General features: G+C 39.9%; 3 protein-coding genes across 3 annotated transcripts; all 3 read left to right on the top strand.

Moving 5' to 3' along the window:
- The first annotated feature begins 1,269 nt into the window (after positions 1-1,269).
- On the top strand, positions 1,270-4,888 carry LOC115620265 (prolyl 4-hydroxylase subunit alpha-2-like). Its single transcript, XM_030513423.1, has 5 exons — positions 1,270-1,433; positions 1,489-2,614; positions 3,762-3,812; positions 3,875-4,040; positions 4,779-4,888. Exons 1-5 carry the CDS (start codon positions 1,270-1,272, stop codon positions 4,871-4,873), a joined length of 1,602 nt encoding a protein of 533 aa, XP_030369283.1. The 3' UTR covers positions 4,874-4,888.
- A 161-nt stretch (positions 4,889-5,049) lies between these two features.
- On the top strand, positions 5,050-8,002 carry LOC115620264 (prolyl 4-hydroxylase subunit alpha-2-like). Its single transcript, XM_030513422.1, has 4 exons — positions 5,050-5,201; positions 5,261-6,020; positions 7,651-7,816; positions 7,875-8,002. The coding sequence occupies exons 1-4, from the start codon at positions 5,050-5,052 to the stop codon at positions 8,000-8,002; spliced, it is 1,206 nt and encodes a 401-aa protein (XP_030369282.1).
- A 308-nt stretch (positions 8,003-8,310) lies between these two features.
- Positions 8,311-11,984, top strand: LOC115620262 (prolyl 4-hydroxylase subunit alpha-2). The gene is made up of 6 exons (XM_030513421.1): positions 8,311-8,789; positions 8,874-9,100; positions 9,174-9,322; positions 10,969-11,394; positions 11,560-11,725; positions 11,807-11,984. The coding sequence occupies exons 1-6, from the start codon at positions 8,311-8,313 to the stop codon at positions 11,827-11,829; spliced, it is 1,470 nt and encodes a 489-aa protein (XP_030369281.1). The 3' UTR covers positions 11,830-11,984.
- The last annotated feature ends 332 nt before the right edge of the window (positions 11,985-12,316 follow it).

Below are 12,316 nucleotides of genomic sequence, written 5' to 3'. Positions count from 1 at the left end.
GGTAGCATTTGAAATGTGGACGCTATAGACGAAATTCTGTCGCGGAGGAAGAGGGAGGAAATTAAAAAAAAAAAAAAATAAACTCGTCCTTACTCGGACCTAGGAGAATCTGGATGCCAACTTTGGTTATTCTAGCTTTTATAGTTTCTGAGATCCTCGCGTTCATCCAGACGGACAGACGGACGGACAGACGGACGGACGGACGGACATGTCTAGATCGATTTCTCTCGTAATGCTGATCAAGAATATATATACTTTATGGGGTCGGAGATGCTTCCTTCTGTATGTTACATACTTTGCACAAACCTAATATACCCTTTTTACCCTACGGGTACAGGGTATAAAAACCATATAGTTCGTCAGAAGGAAAGGTTGTCTATTGCCAAACTACTCGTGATATCTGTATTTCAAAGTTTTTGTGAACTATTTTAAAAATTGTAACTACACGTTGATTACTGTTTTTTGCCAAAGGACTTTACAGTTTTCTATGTCTCGATGCATAGAATAGAGAATGATGAAAAGTACAGCTCTTTAGGGATCTTTTGAAATATGAAATTTATCTGAATTTATATATCTGTTTATGTACATATATAATCTGAATTTATATTTCTGTTCTTGTATATCATCTGTAAGATTTCATTTAAAAGAGCAACTTAAATTCCTCCGTTTTGCTTGAAAGTCTATGAAAACTTGAATAGTATGGAAACGAACTCTTTTAACGTTTTTATTACCAACTCCTACGCATTCTACCTAACTGAAAATATAAATTAGTTGGTATATAAATTTACCTTTCTATTCATGTATATCATCTGTTAATTTTAATTAAAAAGAGTAAATTTGTAAAATAGTATGGAAAAGCACTTTAGTATTGCAACCTTTTTATAAGCAATTCCTACGCATTTAGCTAATTGAAAATGTGAATTAGGCAGTTTTTAAATTTATCTGAATTTATATTTCTGTTCATGTATATCATCTGTTAATTTTCATTTGAAAAAGCAACTTAAATTCCTCTGTTTTTCTAGACTTCCTATGAAAACTTGAAGAGTATGGAAACGAACTCTTTTAACGTTTTTATTACCAACTCCAACGCATTCTACCTAACAGCTCTAGCAACACTTGGTATAGCAGAGACCAAAAATAAGACCAACTGTGTAAATATTTGAGCTGCGTGTGCCACGGCAGCGAGTGGCTCGATGGCCTGGCAGCCGGGGGACACGCATCTCAGCCCTCAGTATCAAATGGATTGGCTGAAGCAGTGGACTGTCCATAATGCGCACATTTCTAATATTTTGTATATTTCTGGGCAGCGCCTGCGCCGATTACTATACGGCCACTAGTGATCTGGAAGTGCTTTTCGCGGCTGAAAACATTTTAGTGGAAAAATTCGATGACTATTTAAATAAGGTGGAACAAAAGCAAACAGAAATAAAAGAGTAAGTGAATGAGAGGGCAGCAAAAGAGAAATTAGTACAATTTTGTTGCTCTTAGATTTTTGAACTACGTGGACGCCTTGCAGGCCGAAATGTCGGATCCCGAGGCGTATCACGGTAATCCGCTGAACGCAATTGTAACCATAAGGCGATTTGTCTATCAATGGAAGCATGATGTGTTGGAAAAGATATTCTCCACGCAGGATTATGACGATTACAAAATAACGATAGCCAATGAGTTGCAGCAGCTCAATATAACAATGCCCACTCAGGATGATATTTTGGGCGCCGGCAGTGGACTATTACGTCTGCAAGAGACCTACAAACTGTCCACGTCTGAGCTCGCCGATGGCAAAATACTGGACAGGCAGACGGAGGCGGAACTGAGTGCCAGCGATTGCTACGAGATGGGTCGCAATGCCCACGAGCTGAATCAGCACCAGTATGCAGTGGAGTGGCTACTACAGGCGCGTTCCTTAAACCAGCACCCAGAAAATATTACCCAAGTGAGCGATTTACAGATCTTGGAACTATTGGCGCCAGCTCTGAACCGAACGGGCAACCTCAAGCTGGCCCACATGCTAAATAGTGAAATTTTGAAACAACAGCCCGCCCATGAGGCGGCCATAAGGGATAATATCTATTATCTGCACGAAATGTTGCGCCAGCGCCACATTCTCACTGCGCCTCAAGAGGATCAAGGGGAGGATGGGAAGAGAAGCGAGGAGAAGCCCTCGAAACCGGATAAGTATGAGCTTTACAGGCGCACCTGCCGCGGTGAGTTGCGTCCGACGGCGCGTCAGCAGCGCAACCTTCGGTGCCGCTACACCGACAATAATGTCCCCTTCCGTCGCCTGGCCCCATTCAAGATGGAGCTGCTGAGCGAGGATCCCTTTGTGGCCTATTACCATAATGCGATGCACGAAAGCGAAATGGAACAGCTGCAGGATGTGGGCTTTGGCAATCTAAAGCGAACGCGTGTGGGCCAAAATTCGACAGCAGCCACATCGTCTATTCGCAATAGCAAGGGCATCTGGTTGTGGTATGAGAAGAACAGTTGGCTGGCAAGCATCTACCAGCGATTGGAGGATATTACGGGCCTGAGCATGGAGAGCGGCGAGGCTCTGCAGCTGGCCAATTACGGCATAGGCGGGCAATACGAACCACACTACGATTACATGTCCGTATGTACATACGAGTATACTTTTATCATTCCAAATTCTCAGCTATAGCCCCTGAATACTGTCAGTTATTTTTAAACCCTGCACACTTAGGGTAAAAAGGGTATTTTAGGTTTGTGCAAAGGTATGTAACATGCAGAAGGAAGCATCTCCGACCCCATAAAGTATCTATATTCTGTATCAGCATGACGAGGGAAATCGATCTAGACATGTCCATCCGTCCGTCTGTCCGTCCGTCTGTCTGGATGAACGCAAGAGTCTCAGAAACTATAAAAGCTAGAAAAGCCAAAGTTGGAATCCAGATTCTCCTAGGTCCGAGAAAAGACGAGTTTATTTTATTTTTTGGAATTACCACACCAACCCCCCCCCCCCCCCCCCAAGTTCGCTCTTCTTCTTCCTTTTGATTCTCCTAGAGGCGCATATACCTCAGTGTTGGAAGTTTACCTGGGTGCAGGTTATTTCACTGTCGGGCTTGCTCGACTGTAGCGTTCTCTCTTGTTTTTTCCAGCAAAGAATAGAAAATTGTTTACGTTTAAATCACAAGTGGGGTAATATCGCATTACTCTATTTATTATACTCTTTGCCTAAGAGCTACAAAAGTATATTAGATTTGTGCAACGTGCAAAATGTGGGCAGAAGTATATTCGTGATCAGCATAACAAGACGAGTCGATCTAGACCTGTCTCTCTGTGTGTCTGATAATAAGAGCGAGAGACACCAGATGCCTTATTACAAGTGTATTTAAAACTTGTATAAATTTCAAAGTCAGGGTATCCGAGCTTAGCTTTCCCTCTTGTTTTTAGCGACCGCTTTTTTGTTTATTGTATTGAAATACAATTTGAAATGCTGTTGAACGCACGGCGCTCAAATTGCGATTGTGGAAACTTTGGCTTGAGTTCGATAAATAAACATTTTCATAAAATGGAAAACAGAGTTAGTAAATGTTCTTTTTTCCACGTTCGAGTTGCTTAGTTAATAGTAATAAAGGGATTCCAATAACCATTGTTACCATAGCCACACTATACTTTTTCGACAGCGATTAAAAGTCTGAAGTTTACGAAATAAGAGAAATTGTGTATAAAGATCAGAAAACAATATTTAAGTTGAAGTAAGTAAATCAATTAAGTTTGTTCCTATTTTTTATTGACAGAGCCCAACAAATGACTGGAAAGGGAATCGCATTCTGACAGCACTTTTCTATGTAAGTTTTTCATTTGAATATAATTTTGCTTTATTGGCTGAATTGTGTGGTTTGTGTGGCAGATAAATGATGTCGATATGGGCGGTGGCACAGCCTTTCCCTACCTGCCACTCCTGGTGAATCCTGTTAAGGGCAGTGTGGTGGTTTGGTATAATATGCATTCGTCCACAGAGAAGGACTTTCGCGTCCTGCATGCCGGCTGTCCAGTGCTAAAGGGATCTAAGTGGAGTAAGTAACAAACAAATTTGAAGTTGAAACGCTATTTGTACAAATTTTCATTCAAGTAGATCTCTACTTAAGAAGTTACTAAAATCTTTTACAGACGAAAGATTTTCCGTAAGGTTTTTACATGAAATCAATATGTTCAGCAATTTTTAGCGATGCTTATAATAGTTTTTAGCTAAGATTTTAATCAAGATTTTATAGTGTTTATAGGATACAATACACTTTAAATTAAAAGTAAACCATTTCCGAATAAACGCAGAGTTCAAAATATATAAAATTAATTATTTTAAGCAGATCTACAGTTTAGAAGTTACTAATATCTTTTAAAGAAGGAAGGTTTTCCAGAAAGTTAAAGAATGAACGATGCTTATAATAATGTTTAGCTGATCTGATGACATTTTAAATATTGTATAGGACAACAAATAATTTTAAATATGAACTAAACCATTTCCAAATGAACGCAGAGTTGGATATATTCGGAACTATTTAGGATTAACCCTCGAACTGAACTTTAAAACAAAGAAATTTGCTTTTCTCAAATCTGTGACTTTAATGTGTCATCCGATATATCTCTCTTACCCACTGTATGACTTAGGTCTAGAAATAAACTTGGATGTTTTGAAGAAGACTTCATTCGATTCGATAACTTTATTTCATGCTCTTAGGGGCTAAGCGTCCAAATGAACTAATATATTTATTTGTATGCTGTAAACAATTTTTAAAATGACTTTTTTATTTCAGTCTGCAATGAATGGATGCATGAAGGTGGTCAGGAATTCCGAAGACCGTGTGGTCTGGCGCCGGAGCGCACCAAGTCGGCTGCCTACGAAGCGTAGACGGAGAAATCCAAGCCCTGATTTTAAATAAACAATGCAATTGAAGACGTTCAATAAAATAAAAAGGGGGAGTTTTAAAAGTAAACATTGCAGTGATTATTCTATAAACATTTGCCACCAGTTCTCGACGGTTGTCGACAGTTGTCGATTGTCTGCCCTCCATGAAGGTGCTCAAAATGCTGCGCCTTACACCCTGTTTACTGGTTTTGGGCATTCTGTGCCATGAGTGGAACTATCCGGCAGAGTCAGGACGTAGTTGGCCGAGCAGTGCACAGCCTGCCCTGCAGGCCATTGAAAACCAGTTCACTGTTCTGGAAAAGCGCCACAGGTAGCCTATAGTTGGATGGTAGGTAGTTGTCTGTGTCCACTAATGAATTTGATTGACAGGCCCCAGATAGCCTTGGGCAGGTGTGTGGCGTTGCTGGATGAGCTGAGGCATGCGCGAGAGCTGCAGTCAGTCCTCAGGTGGGTGCAGCGGCTTTTCGATGAACTGGGTGGCCAATACCTGCAACAATTCGATTGCCTGGCGGGCAAGCACAATACATTCCTTCTGCCTTTTGCCCGGTCACTGCGAGCAAAAGGCAAAATTCCATTAGCTGTAAAACTCATTGTGGAATATGAAAGCACACTGACTGCTCTACAGTCTGCCTGCAATCAGTTGATTGAAGGCCTCTTCCATGAAACGCTGCAGACTCTATACCAGGAACTCGTATACCCACAGAGGCTGATCGCAACAGAGCAAAGTATTGTCGCTAATATGTGCACAAATCTCTTGTACCATCAACACTCAACTCCACACAAGCTCCGCTGCCGTTTGATTAGACCTACGCCCTATCACGACCTAGCACCTATCAAAATCGAAACACTGCATGATTCTCCATATATAGCGATCTTCCATCAAGTGATTGACGAGCGTGAGGCAGAACTGCTTATAAACAAGGCCCAACAGAACCATATTTTGAGGAACCACCAGCTGCCCAGGAACTTGCAGAAAAAGTTGAGCGATTTTTTGGGCATTGATGTGAATTGGCTTCGCCTGAGGCGCATTGAACCCGTCCAGCCGGTAGTACAACACTATGATTTTGAATTCGATGTAAGCCGCTTAGAAACTGGTTTTGCCAATAATCACTTGACGGCTTTTATTTATGTAAGTAAATTAACTCTGGAGGGGAATACAGGAAGCTACTCAATTTGAAAGCAAAAAGTGTTAGGCAAGCCTTATTCCTTAAATATAATGGGCGTAAAGGACTCTTGGTTTCATGTTTCACTCCTCCCTCATGATTTAATTTTCGCTTTTTATAGCCTGTACCCAAAGGGTGAAAGGCTATACTAGTTTTGTGCGCATGTATGTAACACACAGAAGGAGGCGTGGCAGACCCCACAAGGTATATATATTCTTGATCAGGCTGAGAAGACGATTCGATATAGCCATGTCCGTCTGTCTGTCCGTCTGTCTGTATGAGCGCAAGGATCTCAGTAAGTACAAGAGCTAGGATAACCAAAATTGGTATCAAGGTTCCTATAAGCCCTAGGCAGATCGAGTTTGTTTATTTTTTCTGATACACCTCCCCACTCCCCCGCAATTCGTATTTTTTCTTATAACTTCCGTAATTCTCGGAATTTTAAAATCAATTTTGGTAGGTACATCCAGTTAGTACTAATGTGTCCGTGTGCCAAATTTCATCATGATAGGTCAATTCTGAAGAAAGTTATAGCCATAAGTAAAATGCGCTGCCTCTGTCGGCAGCGCTGCCCGCAGCTGTTGTTGTTGTTGCTGCTTTTGTTCAACTTTGTGCTGCATACATACACGCATATGAACACGCATAGGTACGTGATGTAAATGTATGCTGTTAAAACTGAACATAAACATGTATTCTAATTTAATTTAATTAATTTTTTAATTAATTAATTCATTCATTTTTTTTAATAATTTAATTTTTTTTTTAAATTTTTTTAATTTGTTTTTTTTTTTTTAATTTTTCCTTTTTGTGGAGAGTACAGGCTATTTTACTGTCGGGCATGCTCGACTGTAGCGTTCTATCTTGTTTCTGTTTTCGTTTCTTTAACAATATTTAACTTTTATTTAGAACAGAGCATATGCATGAAGAGAGTAAATTTCTAAATGGATATTTTTTTGTTGGGAATTAATTCAATATATAGTTGGTATTGTTATGAGGCTCTTATGGTTTGCTTGAAGACATTCAAATAACTTTGCTATTAAAGATTTTTGATTTTTTTTATATTGCATTATTTACTCAACCGAACTACGAAATCTAATTCTACAAGTATTTAAAGCAAATGTTTTTATTGTGCCCATGGCGTTCCAATGGTATCCGATTCACCAAGCACTGGTCTCCACCAAGTATTGCGGTGCCTTCCATGGGGCTTCCATTCTAATGCAGCTCGGTTTATATCATTGTAGTTTCTTCTAAGGATATGCCCAATCCATCTCTTCTGATGCTAATAGCAACAGGCTCTTGAATTTGTAACTCCCATAGTTATAGAATTTGCAAATGTATCTTAGACACTTGTTATTGAATGTCTGGATTTTGTTTAGGTCGTAGATTCTCAATTTAGTTTGGCGAGTGAGTGAAAGAAAATGTATTTTTATCAAACACCCTCAACAATGTCAATTGCAATAAAAATGCCACTTCATAGAGAATTCAAACACACAGAGAACGAATAGAATATAAAATCTACTATTTTTGCATGGAAACAATTTACTTGTTGGCTTAACAATTTGTTGGCCAAATGTTATTGTTGTGGTCCTTCCACAGCTGAACAATGCATACGAAGGAGGGTCAACTGTGTTTCCCTACTTGAATGTGGCCATAGAGCCCCGGGTGGGCAGCTTAGTGGCTTGGCAGAATTCGCACAAAACGCTGGAGCCGGACTTTCGCACCAAACATGGCAGCTGTCCAATATTTGGAGGCGTTAAGTGGGGTAAGTTGGAGCGCAATTTATAGATAATATGCCGAACTAATGCCCGATTTTTCCACAGTGGCCTCTTTTGATACGCGCAGCATATGGCAAAAGAAACTACATCTTTGTGATTCGAAGTATGATGGCTACAAATCGTTTGGCTTTGGCAAGCGTTGCAATTTGGCAGAGGTCTTGCCTAGAACTTAAGAAGTTGTCTGACCAGTTGCTAAACCTCTACAGATGAATGCCTAATTATCTATGCTAACTATTATCTAGAATACTCGTATTATCTACGTATAATAATTAATTACCATTCACCTTTCTTCATTTCGTAGGCGCCAAAGGCGACCTCTGAATATATTGTTAACTTTAGTTTGTGTAGAGCAGTCAAGCCGGCCGGTCAGCGGCTTGTAAATAAAGCAGAAATAAAATCGAATAAATTGAACATTAAAGCTTGCTACGAAGTAGATATAGAAGCCAGTGACCCCCGAAAATACCAAAACAAAAAACTCAAAATGCGGCTTAATATGCAAATGCCTGTCTATTTCTTGCTGTTGTTGTTAATCACAGTTGCCGCGAGCAGCACTAACGATGAACATTTGGAGTCTCTACTGTCGACTGAAACAACTCTGATCGACGCTTTGCGAGACTATATAGAGGCATTGGAGGAGCGGTTGGCGGGCATCAAAGAGGAAACGGCTGCTATACAAGCTATACACGATCGGGTGGGCGTTGAGGTGGAGGAGTATTTGAACAATCCGCTCAATACACTCACCATACTGAAACGCTTTGAGAGCAGCTGGCCGGCTCTGGAGAAACAGGCGAATGCCACGCTCGAGCTCAGCAACATCGATCGGCAGTTCGAAGACGAACTGGAGTTTCCTGGAGAGGAGGAATACGAGCAGGCGCTGACAAATTTATTGAGTTTGCAGTCGCTCTACGAACTCGAGCCCGCCAGCCTTTCTGTAGGCCTCCACAATGGGCAGAAGCTGGGGTAAATCTGGCGGCTTTGCTTGAGGCACTTGAAAAACAATAACAACTTATAATAACAATCACAAAATCGTTGCATATTTTACAGCTCAGCAATGTCCTGGAGTGACTGCCTGGAGATTGGACGCAAGTCCGACAAAAATGGTGACTACGCCGTGGCCAAATATTGGCTGGAAACGGCACTGAGAAAGCTGCCAGCTGCCACAAATGAAACCGAGGAGGCACCCACTCCATCCAACTTCAAGGTCGTCGGCGACAGCGACCGGGCCCGTGTTCACATACTGGAGGCATTTCTGAATATGGAATATCGGGCAGGTATGTGGGTTGACAGCCTTGAATTGCAAACAAACAAAACATTTGCTAATTGATGAATTTTTAAATTGGACAGGACAATTGGAGCTGGCTCTGGAGGTGGCTGACGAGCTGTTGTTGTTGCGTCCCGAACATAAAAACATTCAGAAAGCAAAGGCGAAAATTGAAAAGGACCTGGCCGGGCACAACAAAACGCGACAGCAGCACAAACAACAAAAGTCAAAGGTGAGTTATGGCAGCTATATTTTCATTTTCATGCTTCCATTTAATTGGCTTTCTTACCAACACGCTATGCACACTGAAAATTGTCAAACTTCATTTCGAATAACATATTTTCGAATTCATTGAAAAGCTGCTCATAACTTTGTCTATGCTTCCACACTTTTATTAAGGTTGTACTGCAATTACTTAGTTAGGGACTTAAGCAAACACACTTGTGTGCGAATCTTGTCGAGTAGCGAAGCGAGCAGCTCACTCAAGTATGTACATACATGTATATTTTAGCGAAACACAAACAAATGCAAAAAATATGTATTATATTATTTGCTTCATGGCGCTTGGTGTGGCAAAAACGTAGTGGCGAAAAGAGAGCTCGCCAAAATGGCAAACAGTTGCAAAAATACAAGTAATGCATTATAATAATTATAATTTTAAATTCTTTGAATGCATTCGGAGGTTTGGTGAACTAAAATCCTAGCGGTAAACAATTACTCTATAAGCAGGGGAAAAACATAAATTGAAATACATTTATTTCATTATTGACAATACTTTACAAAAATGAATGTTTTACGAGAAAGTAAAAGAATTGAAAAGCATTCTACGCCATACCCCCGCTATAGTACACATTTTGGTACCCCGTGGATTGCCATGAAAAAGGCTATGAAATTAATTAATCCTTCCGCTTCCAGTCATGCTAACTGTCAATAAGCTTTCTTTGCAAGTATAAAGGTCTATTTAAAACAATAGGGTTCAACGTTTTGAGAATAAAAGTAAATATTTACAACATTATTTTATGTGCGTGAGTTAAGCACCATGTATTGATTATATAACTATGTAAATGCTTAATGCTTATCATTTATACAAATTAGAAATGGGGACGAAAATTCACATGCATAACTCACACAATATTTTTAACGATTTGTGTAGATCTTACGGTTCAGCGAAAGCAATAATGACTAATCCAATATACATCGCATTCAATATTTGTGTAGTGTAAGTTTAAAGGACGTACTAATATTCGACAAACGAGAAAACCCTACAGACATAAGTACTGCTCTAAAAAAGCCAGAAATAGTAGAAATAGTAAATAGAATAGAATATAGAAATATGAAGACTGTTTTTAAAAGACATGAAAGGTGTAAAGATACATATGTGTCTATCAGTAAGTTCGAAGTAATCTTTTCAATATATATAATCAAGTCTGAATCGAATACAAACACGAAAGGATTTCTGCTTATCTTCTACGGAATAACAAAATCAAGTCATTTTTATTCGAAATAAAATCGAAATATTGGAAATATAAATTAAAAAGAAAGTAGTGTACAGAACAAATATATATGTATCTTTTATGAAAAACGAATTATATGTTTAGGTAGCCAAAGCAAATAATAGAAATTCAATAAAATTCCTAATGATGTTAAATAATGTCTACATACTTTTTTCTAGAAAATCACTAAATGATTAGATATTTTTGTGGCTTAGATGCCTTTAATATTTGAGTTAGGCAGATGTAGAACTAATGAAGTGTGCGAGTAGAGGTCGGTGCTATTCTAGCTGGTCTGACTCGATTCGATTCGAATTGATTTGATTTGCTTGAGTCGCTAATTATTGCAATTTCGATGTTTCGAATTAATTTTATTCCAACCTTGCAGTCTGTGGAGCAGCAGCTAATTGAGGAACTTTGTCGGCAACGCACCGCCAAGGACTCAAAGCACGAGCATTGCTATTTAGAGAGGAGCAATCCAGCAGGGCTGCTGAACCCACATCGCTTGGAGCAACTTAGCCAGGATCCCTATATTGTCCTCTACCATGATGTGATTGGAGAGAGGCAGATTGAAGAGTTGCTAACTCTGCTGGATGAGGATGAAACAAACTCAAGCAATACGTTCTACGAAAAGCTGCAGTTCACCAAGCTAGCCCAGAAGAAGCTGCGACGTCTGACGCAAGCAGTGGCTCAACGGGAAGGTCATATGATGGTCGACTTTGGTTCGTGGGAGGCGCGGCGTTATGGACACGAGCACGTGGCTGCCGCCCACAGCACAGAAGCAGCATCACATGCTGCGCGCGTTATGTTCAATGTACGTATTGTGAGCTCTCACTCCCTCCCTTCCTCTCTCCCTCTCTCCCTCTCATTCTCCACCATTCACGGCATTAATTAAAATGTTGCTAATGGAGAAAAGTTAACGTGCGCTCCTCCCCTCTCACCGCCCTCTCTCACATTCTCTCTTCCACCATCGTTGCAGCTACAACAGTCGAGACTGGGCGGCGCCGTTGTATTTCCGCAGCTGGAGCTGAACATTCAGGTACCGAGCGGCTCTCTGCTTTACTGGCGCGCCATCGGCGAGACTCATGAGCCGGACTACCGCAGTCGTCAGGTTGTCTGTCCAGTGTTGTTAGGCGCACAATTGTGTAAGTCTTGGCAGCCACAAAGACATAATTAAATCCTTCTGATATCGAGTTAATTTATTCATTTTTTTTTTAACCCCACAGCCGCTTGGACGACAATAAGTTGACTCTGATTCTACCTTGGAACTGTTAGTGGCACTCAAATGAAATACTATTAAATTTTTTCCTGCTTTTGTTTAAAGTTTAATTTTCACTTTTATGCCTGACTACATTTGTGGAGGTGTGGCAAAATATATTCTACAATAAAAATCAAAAACAATAACTGCTGTCTGTGTCTGTTTATTCGACAAACACAATTAAAACATTTATGCATCGCTGATGCCACTGATTAACACAATTAAGAGATTTTTTGCACTCCGGCGAGTGTTTTCATTCACTTCCATTCAGTAGGAAATAGTTTAAGTAAACAAGAAAAAAAGAAACACAGTTAACTGTTAAACAACACATAAAATCAAACAATAGCTCTTATAATGAAATTTACTTGCTCGTAAATTTAAAATTCATTGCCCAAACAAATATATATGTATCTCTCTGTGTGTATGTATGCGAATATATGTATAATAAACACAACCCGCCTGTTAAGTTAATAAAAAT

This window comes from Scaptodrosophila lebanonensis, unplaced genomic scaffold (genome assembly GCF_003285725.1).
Source record: "Scaptodrosophila lebanonensis strain 11010-0011.00,11010-0021.00 unplaced genomic scaffold, SlebRS2 tig00000024-arrow-pilon, whole genome shotgun sequence".
Taxonomy (NCBI): domain Eukaryota; kingdom Metazoa; phylum Arthropoda; class Insecta; order Diptera; family Drosophilidae; genus Scaptodrosophila; species Scaptodrosophila lebanonensis.
Note: the sequence above shows the minus strand (reverse complement) of the source record. Positions and strands in the feature narration are given on the sequence as shown.

Coding starts and splice junctions, on each gene's coding strand:
- LOC115620265 (XM_030513423.1), top strand. CDS start 1,270: ATGCGCACATTTCTAATATTTTGTATATTTCTGGGCAGCGCCTGCGCC. Junction 3,813..3,874: donor TTCTGACAGCACTTTTCTAT/GTAAGTTTTTCA, acceptor TTTGTGTGGCAG/ATAAATGATGTCGATATGGG. Junction 4,041..4,778: donor GCTAAAGGGATCTAAGTGGA/GTAAGTAACAAA, acceptor TTTTTATTTCAG/TCTGCAATGAATGGATGCAT.
- LOC115620264 (XM_030513422.1), top strand. CDS start 5,050: ATGCTGCGCCTTACACCCTGTTTACTGGTTTTGGGCATTCTGTGCCAT. Junction 6,021..7,650: donor ACTTGACGGCTTTTATTTAT/GTAAGTAAATTA, acceptor GTCCTTCCACAG/CTGAACAATGCATACGAAGG. Junction 7,817..7,874: donor ATTTGGAGGCGTTAAGTGGG/GTAAGTTGGAGC, acceptor ATTTTTCCACAG/TGGCCTCTTTTGATACGCGC.
- LOC115620262 (XM_030513421.1), top strand. CDS start 8,311: ATGCGGCTTAATATGCAAATGCCTGTCTATTTCTTGCTGTTGTTGTTA. Junction 9,323..10,968: donor ACAAACAACAAAAGTCAAAG/GTGAGTTATGGC, acceptor CCAACCTTGCAG/TCTGTGGAGCAGCAGCTAAT. Junction 11,395..11,559: donor CTGCGCGCGTTATGTTCAAT/GTACGTATTGTG, acceptor CCATCGTTGCAG/CTACAACAGTCGAGACTGGG.